Genomic DNA, 10,499 nt, shown 5'->3' with positions numbered 1-10,499 from the left:
TAAGCCAACGGAAAAACTAATTTTAATGTCAGGGTAAAAATTCCAGGATCCGAGCTCGGGTGGAAGAGGCGGAGTCGGAGCGTGGGGCAAGGTGCCCGCGGGACTGGGGCGTGCGGGCGGAGACCAAGCGCGGGGTGGAGCGGATGGGTGGGGCTAGACGCGGGCGGGACGCAGCGTTTGGGCGGGGCCGGGGTGCGGGGCGGGGCTTGTGGGCGGGAGGCGGGCGCTCTCAAGTGGCCCCACCCTGGTGCGCCCGGCTCTCGCGAGAGCGATGCCTGGTGACGCGCGGGCGAGAGGAGCGCGTCGCGCGCGCGGGCGGGCGGTTTTGAATCTGGTCCGAGCGCGGGAAACGGCGGTTCCCGAGGACGAGGTGAGCTCCGGGAGTTCCGGGCCGCCAAGGGCTCGGGGCCAGGGGCCGGGAAACGGCGGAGGTGGGGCGGGTCGAGCGTCCTACACCGCGCGCCCGGCGTGGGCCGCGTCCGAACCCTTGGCCCGGCCGGCGTCTCTGAGGAGGTGCGACGGAGGCGGGCACAGGTGCCTGGGCGCACGACTCCCCAGTCTTCCCCCGGGACTGTCCCGGAGAGGACCAGCCCCGCTTTGTGCTCAGGGGAGCCCGCTGTCAGGCATCTCCGTCCTGAGGTGAACGGTTTGCCGGGGTGGGCTCTGTTCCCGGGAGCCTGGGGCGCCACCCGCAGGTGGTGCCCGACGTCGCGTGCGGGAGGGGAGCGCCGGGGAGCCGCCCAGGTCCGCGCACGGAGAGACCCGCGCCGCGGGGCGAGCGCTGGGCGGCTCGCGGGGCTGGCGGCCGACGGCCAGACGCTCCCCCCCACCGCGCGGGCGGTGCAGGGCCCTCGGCCGGGACGGGGGCTGCGCGCTCTCCGCGAGGGGCTCGCCGGTGAAGGCTCGATTCCTCGGGCTTGGTCGCACCTTTCGGCGTGTTGTTTTCCGAGCGGGGAGTTGGTATCAGCCGCTGTTAGTCATCAGCCGCGGGCGCCTCCCCTGCCTGGCTGGGGGAAGTTCGCTGCGAGCCCCGCCAGCTGAGCGCGGAGGGGCCCGACCTCGCTGGTGTCTACGTGGGGAGGTTACTTTCTCCTCTGGTTGGTGCGATCCGGGGCCCAGTGTTGGACGTGGCTCCTCGTCCCCCTGACTATTGCCTTTGGTACCAGTGGTTTTCCATATTGCTCCGTGTACAACGGAACAGGTTTCCGTTTCATACGTTTCTTAAGGAAGGAGTCCTGTTGCATGTAGGAGGCGCACGAAAGTAGGCTGGTGGTGCCGCTGTGGCCGTCTTTGCAGTTACTACAGCTGCTGTAATAGTCATAACTTACCTGCCCTTTTCCACGCAGACGACGGAAAACCCAGCCCTGGATGTCCCACCCTCTGGCTCTGACTTTGTCCTTGGGGGGCACCTCCCACCGGGGGCCCCACTAGGGCAGGTGGTGTCCCTGGAAACAGGAGGTGACTCAGCCCCAGGCCTCCTGGCCGGCTCCCTGGGGTGGGAGCTGTGCGCAGGCTGGGCGCGCCTGTGCTCCTGCTAACGAGCTCCCAGGCGACCGGGCTCCACAGTGGAAAACAAGCGGGGGTGTGGGAGGTCTTCAGGGCTCCCCGCAAGCAGTCTGCCCTGTAGGCGCCCGCCTGCAGAGGACCGGGCTGGGTCTGAGGGGCATCCTGCTCCTTCACAGGCAGTTTCCTTAACAGCCGGTAGTAACGCAGTGTCATGTTGATGCTATGAAAATAAGACACTTATTTTCTATATATAACTTGTCCTGTGTCAGAATATTGTTGGAAACTGCCCACTGTAAGTGGTAGAGGGATTTGTTTGCAGTTTTGGGTGTTGGTACCAAATGACATCTTGGAGGAGAAGATACATTTGCAAATGCAAGTTTCCTGTGCTTGTGCTTTCCACTAGGGTTACAGACTAAATGCCGGAGGAGACACAGTTTCATCTGTCATGGAAAAACGCGAAGTATTTGTTCAAGCGGTGTCTAAGGACCTGATCGGAGAATTTTTGCAGTTTATTCAACTTGATGTAAGTTTTATTGTTTAGCTTTGTTGTGATTTTGACTGTTAATGTAAAACATTTTTCTAAAATTATGTTCATAAATGAAATATCTCCGTGAATCCTGAGGGACCAAGTTTAAGAAAATAAGCTGTGTGAATACAGACCTGCTGATGGACAACTGCCCACAAACTGCCTTTCCTGCTTTCTGTTAAGAGCGAGGCTGTGAAGGTGCTAAGTGAGGTAGTGCACTGTGCTTCTGTTTCCTTAGTAAGCTTTCATTGCTCTTTTCTGCGTGCATGGTGGCACACTGAAGGAGACAAGACGTTTCTTTTTCCTCAGGCCATTTGCAGTGTTGTGGGTCTAGGCATGGACATACAGCAGAGAAGGGGGCAAGGGCGGGGCAGGGGGCAAACCCAGCCATGGACTGCTTCCCATCCGCACACAAAGGCCGTGGGAGCTAAGCTCTGGAAGGTCCACAGAAGGCACGTTGCGTTCGAGCGTGAAGGTTCGGCAGGGGCAGGGGGCAGAAGTGTGGGGTGAGGAGGAGGGCAAGGGCTGAGCCCTGGCTTTCTTTACCCTGGGAAGGTGTCGAGGCTGCACTTGTCCTGAGAGGCATGGCAGCTCTAGTGCCTTGCCTGCAAGAGAACAAAGAGGGAGAGAAAGCGAGTGGGGAGGGAAGGGAGAGACACAGGAAAGTCAGAGCTGCCCTTTGGGAGTACCTCTTCGGCTGCACGAGGGAAACAGACGGAAGAGAGGTCCAGGAGAGGCCGAGAACGGGGCAGAGGCCGAGCCCTTCCTCATGGTGGTGGAATTAGGACGTGGAAATGGGAAGGTGTGGGTGTCGTGTGGGCTGGCCGGTGGGGCGTGCCGGCACCATGGGTTGATGGGACACAGGCCAGCGAAGGGCCCAGGAGGGTCCCTGATTTCTAACCGTAGAGCCATTCAGGGAGGTCTTGAAATCTTGTACGCGGGCAGAGGCAGGTTTTGGGGAGGCGATGGCTGAACTTGGACTTGGACGTGTGGAATGGCTACCAGGGGAATGTACACAGGACACGTTCCGTAGGCAGATGGCAGGTATGTCTGAAGCCCAGGCGAGGTCTGGGCTGGAGACAGACTTGGGTGTCACCAGCTCCAACAGAAGGTTAGTCGTGGGAGTGTGGGGCGTGCCTGCGTGGTGGGATAAAAGAAAAGGAGCCCAGAGCAGGACCCCGAGGAACCCCGGCGCCTCGGGCACTGACTCCAGATACTGCGACCTTGGGCAGAAGACAGGTGCTTGGCTGGTGGTCACGTGTGAAAATCAGATTAGTGACAACTTAGAATTAGAGAGGAATCTAATAAATCTGTTGCTAGCAACATGCATGAAGTTATTTTTCTTTTTAAATAAATGAGCTAATAATATGATTTTGTATTATAAAACGATGTTCAGTGAACTTAAAAATAACCGGCAGAAACTGTAGGCAGTGCCTCATCCTGGAGGTGTCTGTAAGGGAAAGCGTGGAGTCACGTGAGTGTCGGGCTCAGCAGGAGTGAGGTGATCCGTGTGAGACGGGCAGCGCACGAGTGCCTCACAGTCCCGGGTGGCTGTCGCAAGCAGTGCGCTGTAGTGCTAACTAAACCACAGACTAAGTTGATGCGAAGCCACGCCAATATTAATTTAAAGTCTAAGGGCAAAAACTAGCGGCATTTGGGTGGCAGAGTCACCGCAGGCCTCCCTGGTGTCATGCTGCCGAGGCGTCCATGGGGGTGCATTCACTCCTTCCAGCTGCCGGTGCACATCCGGTGCCACAGCCCCTGAGCTGTTCCCACTGCTCGGCTGCAGACCACTCTGCTCATGGAGGCTGCGTCAGCATTGCCCCCGAGTCGTCAGCGTCAGCTTAGGAGGAGCAGGGTTTACTGACACTCACCTTGGCACCTTGGTCACCATGTAAACGTGAAAACACGGAAATGAAGACATGCAGGTTGCACACCGCTCGGTTGTGTCGAGTTAGTTGTGGGAAATGCCACCTCGGAGGTCAGAGTAGTGGAACTACCGCGGTTTCACGTGGTCGGCCTGACGGAGAACTAAAGAAAGGACTTGTTTGAGTCAGGTGGAAGCCTGCTGGGCGGGCTCCCCAGTTCCCGTCGGTTCCGCTGCAGCATGCGGTCCTGAAAACCACTGCTCTGCAGCTGGGCAGTGAGAGCCAGAGGGCTGCGGGGGCCATGGGCTTCGGGGTGGGACACCCAAGAACTTCACCAGTGATGTGTTCAAGAGAAGTAGGGATCTAATGAGAAAGTAACGGTTTTATACTCACGGAATCACTAGGAGGTACGTAAATACTACAGTAAATGGGACACTTTTCCTTGACAAAGATCTGAAGTTTGCTGGTGGAAATGGGTGGCTGTGCTCCCTGGGACCCCACCTGCGGACTCGTGTGTGTGTGTGTGTGTGTGTGTGTGTGAGAGAGAGAGAGAGAGAGAGAGAGAGAGAGTCTGAGTGTGAGCAGGCACAGAGAAGACAAGTGTAAAAGTGGCTGGGAGGGTGGGCACAGTGAAGAGAGGCCCGTGCTGGGAGGTCATTGTTGGGGGAGCTGGCGGGAGCACGCAGTGCAGTGGAGGGCGGTGTTGCTCACACCTCCTGTGAGGTCCCAGGAGCTGGCAGGTGTCTGGGGGGTGGGGGTGTTAATTTATGTGATTTTGTGGCTCTGCCCAGCAGGTGCAATTTTCTGAACTTACCTGGTGACTAAATCCCACATAAACAAACCAGAAATTTGCCTTTTGCTCGAATTATCCCCTTGTGAATTGATTGTGTTGGAATAAATTTATGTTTCAAAGCAAGGGTGATGGGGCAGAACTGACCGGTGTGGGGAGTAGGAGGGCTCTGGACTGAGGGGAGTTTTTCTACTTACTATGCCTTGAGTGTCTTCCCTACACCCTGCTCTGCTCTGGTGGGGACTGCGGTCCAGCACACACAGAGCAAAGCCTCTGCCCAGGTGGAGTTGATGCTCTAGGGTGGAGGGAGAGGAACAAGACAGGTGTGTGCCCCACTGAAACAGGGTAGAGGGTGGGAGTGACAGGTGGCTTTGGCCAGAGACCTGAGTGGGCTGTGGGGAGGTTGGGGGACACAAAGACCGGAGGCTGGGTGCACCTGGACAGCTCAGGAGTGGACTCAGCGAGAGGAGGGGTGCGGGACTTGGAGCAGAGAGGGTGCCCTGCAGGAGAAGCTGAGGGCTGTGCAGAGGAACCCGGAGTGCCCCACTCTCTGCTTGGCTGCATTCTTCTGTGGTTCTTCGTACTTATATACTCTTCTTGAGTCATCTGAGGGTCAGTTGCAAGCGTGTGTTTCATCACCCCTAAATATTTCCATGCACCTTTTCCTAGAACAAAATTATTCTCATGTAATCACAACGAAATCCTCAGACTTGGGAAATTTCACACCGTTACCTGCAGCACATGTTCGGTATCGCACGTTGGATCCAGGTGTCATCACCTGTTGGTTTTCCGTAACCCAGAGTTCCTCACTCTCACTTTGTTTTTCATGACACTGGGCAGCTGCTTTGAGGCACATCCTTCTGTTTGCATTTGTTCAATGATCTGATTAAATTCATCCTATGGGTTTTGGCGGGGGCATGCAGTGAAGGCCCTGATACTGTGTTTTTTTCCCCAACCCTGTATTTCTTCTCTGTGTATCCATTGGCCGTCTGTACTGTGCTGGTGCACTAGTTATCTGTATGCGAGTGTGCATGTGCGAATTATCCGTGTGGTCCCACTGATTCTTCCTGTGTTCATGGCCCATGTTCATTACTGTCACTGGTTTGGTGCTCAGATTGCCTACGGGGAGTCCCTCTAAGCTGGGTGGTCTGTGCTTGGATAATGGCCTCTATTTGCTAAGTCCCAGAGGAGGTGAGGTCATCTGCTCAGAGTGACGGAAGTGGTGGTGGATTGGTGATTTTTAAGGGCAGTGAGAGGCTCTGGAATAGGCTTCTTGGCTTATGGGAGAGAGTGATGCTTACAGCTGAAAGGAAGGTGGGCGTGGAGGGCTCATGGTGGCTGGAGACCAGAAACTGAAAGTGCAGTCAGCCAGTGGGGCAGCACTGTCCTGCAGCCTGATCTCAGGCCAGCAGATGGTGGACATGGGGATGGCCGACTTGAGGGAAGGTTTTGCTGAGTGGGTGCAATTTTAAACGCCAAAGATTAGGGTGCTCAAGCTGAGTAGGTGGAGGGGGACCTGCTACTTTCTGCCTGGTGACCGTGTACTTTTCCTTGTAGGGATGGGTTTTGAAAAGTATGGCCAAACACCTAAACTTGCACCTAAGTTATGAAAGGAAGCTTTTTTCAAAGGAGAAGGATATTCCTTTATTCACATGCTATATGAAAAGGACAGAACTAATATTTTGTGTTTGAAATGTAATGCTTGCTATTTATCTTACAGGAAGATGCTTCCAACCCTTTCAGCCTCAGTGAGTTACTGGATGAATTGTCACGGAAGCAGAAGGAAGAGCTATGGCAGAGGCTCCGGAGGCTGTTAACAGACGTGCTGTTGGAGAGCCCCGTGGAGGGGTGGCAGGCCCCCTCGTCCCAGGGCGAAGACGGCATGGAAACGGACCAGGGCTCAAAAACGGTAATGTGGGTCTTTCGGGAACAGAATGTTTCCCTTTTCTTTGTTAAAAGGTACTTGTTTATTGTGTATACTTGTTTTAAGTTAAGAAAAATTTCGAGTTAGAAGTCAAGAGTATTTGAAGCTTGTTTAGGGTAGTTTCACCCTTTGGTGAGCCTACCATTGTAACCTACAGTCGGTGGAGGCAGTCGTTGGTGCTCTGCTTTTTGGACAGCAGACTTGTTTGGGTTCAGCTGCAGTTCACTGTTTAGAATAAGCTACAAGTGTGGCCTGGTTTTTATAAATCTGGTAACTTACATTTTCTTTAAAAATTGAATTATACATTGATTTTAACTCATACTTTGATGTTTTTTTAATTTACAGAAAAGAACCCTTGAAATAATCCATGCAGTCACATCTGTGATTCTTGCTTCTGTGTCTGTAATAAATGAGAGTGAAAACTATGAGGCCTTACTGGAATGTGCTGTTATATTAAACGGTAAGCTGACTCGGTGCAGTGTGGCACCCGTAGAAGGCGGGCGTCCGGCCACACTCTGTGGGAGGCAGCGGTGCTGAGGCCCAGTAGTGCAGTCAGGTGCTACTGCTTCAGCCAGAAGAGGAGCGGAGGAGTGAGCTTGCAAGGGCTGTCCTGAGTAGCTAAGGTGATGCGAGCTGCAGGCTGGCTTTTCAGGTGGTGCAGGTTCGCAGCTGCACCGAGTTTGCCGCACCGAGCAACTGACTGCTGCCGTGTGCGGGCTTCTCAGGGGAGTCTCCCGTGACCACCGGACCAACGTAAGAGCTTGTTAAGGGGAGACAGTCTGATTCTAAATTTCTCAGCTGGTGATTACTGCCAGATAGTTTAAATTTAACCAAATGTTTGTGACATTGAACTTTTTCCTTTAAATGTGCTACAACCGTGACCTTAGGGATAATTATTGACTCTTAGAGTTTTTCTACCGTAAACCTTCAAGGTTCAACTAAACTGTGAGACTGTGGTCACACTTTAGGAGGAACACTAGACCGAATTAATGAGGAGATGTGAGTGTAAAATACTGTATGAAGCTATTTTATAGATGTAAAAGTAACTTAATGATCTTTAAGAAACATTTCCCATGTACCTGTGCCCCCGCCATGTGGCTCTGAGGAGCTCCATGTGGTGCATCCCCTTGACAAGGCCGCCCCACCCCTGCACCTGCGCAGCATCTCTCGGCCTGCGTGCCTGTGTGGTGTGCTCCTGCGTTCCAAGCTCTTGCTCTGAGGTGATCCCTCGTCAGTCTCAGAGTGGCTCCCCAGGGTTTTGTGAGTGTTACCACCAGTTTGGTTGTACCTTCTCCATGTAACTGGTAACCGTTTGGTTAAATAATTACTGCTGATATTGCAGTTCCCAACTTTGCGTGAATTCAGGAATTTTACGTTAGTATAATGGCATTCGGTTATCTATGGCTTATAATTATGGGTGCATTATTCGTATTTTAGTAATTAAGATCTTCTGCTAATAAAAGCACTGTAGTTTTTGTATTCGTTACAATAGTTGCCTTTACTGTATTTCACCAATGAGCCAGAATTGGAGGCTGGCGCATTGAGGGGTAGTTACAGCGGATTCACCGTCAGCAGGCCCTACCCGGCACTGCTGTGAACTGTCACGCGCTGTGAGTGCCCTTGCACCTGGACGGCCTCCGAGCCCGCTTCTTCGGTTAGGGTCTGGCACTCTGCCTTCCCGTGCTGCTTGTATAGCAGTAGTGAAACAGTTTTCTAATCGCCATCGCTTGTATCCTGTAAGTGACGTATATAAGTCTTTGGCAAGTTAAACATAAACTGTTATTTCTTAGCAGACCTCTTGAGGTCGTAGCACTCTAGCCGAGCGGTTTTCACCTGGCGCTGCAAGCATTTTTAAAACAGGCAGCACCTGACCAGTCAGGGCCACGGGCCTCTTGCCTTAGATTATCAGATTGAAAAGTGACAACAGCCAACATACCAACAGTCCTCCTGGTGTGACTGAACCAAAACTGTAACTTTTTTTGTCAGAGTGGCAAAAGTATATTCTTGGTGTGCCGCAGAACTTCAGTGATTAGTTTCCGTGCCACGAGTGAGGAAGGTTGACCGTCGCTGGGCTGCACCGTTGAGCCTGACCCAGGGGTGGTTTCCCTGACCGGCGGGGCAGTGACCGGGCTCTCTCTCAGGTATCTCGTACGCACTGCCGGAGTCTGAACGAAAGCTGCAGCGCGCCATCCAGGGCCTGTGCGTCACGTGGTGGGAGAAGGGCCTGCCTGCCAAGGAGGACATGGGGAAGACCGCGTTCACCTTGCTGCTGAGGAGGAGTCTCCAGACGAAAACGGTACGTGTGCTCACTCACATGCACTTGACTTCGAGAGTGAGCGAGTTCACACCAGTTAGGAACCATGTGTCCTCGTGAGTGGTCTGACCCCTGTGGCCTCCCCATCTTCCTTCCTGTCACGTCACGGTCTCAAGGTGACTGCTCCACCTCACCTTCTTGTGCGAGCTCCAGGCAGCAGGGGAGTGGCAGTCCTGAGGCAGGAGGCTGGGACGGCCTTCGGAGGCAGGCTCCATGCCGGGCCTGGACCAGCTGGGCTGTGCGCCGAGGAGGACAGAAGGGGCAGGAGTCGTCTGGCAGAGCCCTCCAGCCCATGCAGTGCCACTCCGGGGGTGGCAGGACGGTGGGGGGGGGGTTGTTTGAGACTCCAGCTGGGCCTGAGCACCAGTGGACAGTGTGTTTGAAGGCTGGGTGGTTTCTCATTCTCTAGTCTTTGGTATGCAGTTCAGAAACCCAGAAAAAGAACATTTTCCTCTGATCAAGACAACAACACTTATGTTCGTCTTAGAGAACTGGGTGATTGGAGAAAAGGGCAATAAGGAAGATAAATTCCAGAATTCCAACACCTAAGGTGGCCATTGTTATTTTAGGGACAATGAGGCACTTCTCTCTGATGTTCCTCACCTCATATCTTTCCTTCCTTGTGGAAGATTTCTAGAAATGAACTCCGTTGGTCAGTGAGTTTGAACTTGGAGCCCTTGATGCACATTGCCAACAGCTTTCTAGAAAGTTCGGGCCTACTCACATGCCTGCATCAGAGTGAGAGTCTCCAAGGAGCAGTCAGCTGTGTGGCAGGACCCTCGGCTGGCTCCCCGACGTTTCCCGCTGCCCCAGGAGCCGTTGGGAAGCCCTTGTATGAGTCAGAATTTATCCTTAAGCCACACCGATTTGTCTTTTTAAAGTCTATTTTCCAGGGGTTTTTTCTTTGCTTTTAAATCACATCTTCGCAATCTGCATCTGCACTGTCCACTGCAGTAGCCAGTGGCCATGTGGGGCTATTTAAATTCACTTTAAAATGTTGAAAGCAAAAAATCTGGTTCCTCGGTCTCACCGGTCACGTTTCAGTTGCTCTGTAGCCTGACAGGCCGGCGGCCGGCGCACTGGGCAGCGCGGACTCAGGCCTCCTCCCGGTCGTGGGGACTGCTGGCGGCCTGGGCGTCCGTGCCTCGGGTTGCTTTTCCCTGTTTCAAAAAAGCGTTCTCTAGAGTTGCCGGTGACATTTGCAAACTTTTAAATCTGTTTTCTCTTGACTAGAATTATCATTATTTATGATATAAAATGTTCTTATTGTTAATTTGAAATGTGGCCTTACTATTTATAAAAAGCTAACATTTTTTCCCATTCTTAGGGTGCAGATATAAGTCGGCTTTGGCATATTCATCAAGCTTTATATTGCTTTGACTATGAGTTGGAGGAAAGCAAAGAAATTAAACACATGCTGCTGGAGTGCTTCGTAAGTGTGAATTATATCAAGAAGGAAGAGGTAAGTAGGGTTTTCTTTTTTGGTCTGTTAGCGAACTGCTTTCCGGTGGATGGTTCCTCTAAGTTCACGTGCTTGCTGCCAGTGCCGTGCTCAGCTGTCGAGGGCTGCT

At 53.3% G+C, this 10,499-nt stretch overlaps 1 protein-coding gene across 5 annotated transcripts in view; it reads left to right on the top strand.

Annotated features, from left to right (window-relative positions):
- Positions 1 to 235: 235 nt before the first annotated feature.
- Positions 236 to 10,499, top strand: part of NCAPG2 (non-SMC condensin II complex subunit G2) — a 51,020-nt gene continuing 40,756 nt past the window's right edge. For 2 of the 5 annotated variants that reach the window (XM_036011086.1, XM_028525911.2), the window contains exons 1-6: positions 237 to 370; positions 1,910 to 2,029; positions 6,411 to 6,599; positions 6,960 to 7,074; positions 8,756 to 8,910; positions 10,256 to 10,390. In XM_036011086.1, the coding sequence (XP_035866979.1) occupies positions 272 to 370; positions 1,910 to 2,029; positions 6,411 to 6,599; positions 6,960 to 7,074; positions 8,756 to 8,910; positions 10,256 to 10,390 (813 nt within the window). In that variant the 5' untranslated portion in view covers positions 237 to 271. Of the gene's footprint in view, positions 371 to 412; positions 657 to 1,562; positions 1,702 to 1,909; positions 2,030 to 6,410; positions 6,600 to 6,959; positions 7,075 to 8,755; positions 8,911 to 10,255; positions 10,391 to 10,499 lie in introns of those variants that run through there. The other 3 variants (XM_036011085.1, XM_036011089.1, XM_036011087.1) reach the window with 3 other exon arrangements.

This window comes from Phyllostomus discolor, chromosome 10 (assembly GCF_004126475.2).
Source record: "Phyllostomus discolor isolate MPI-MPIP mPhyDis1 chromosome 10, mPhyDis1.pri.v3, whole genome shotgun sequence".
Lineage (NCBI taxonomy): Eukaryota > Metazoa > Chordata > Mammalia > Chiroptera > Phyllostomidae > Phyllostomus > Phyllostomus discolor.
The sequence above is the reverse complement of the archived record's forward strand: the minus strand, read 5'-3'. Positions and strand labels throughout refer to the sequence as shown.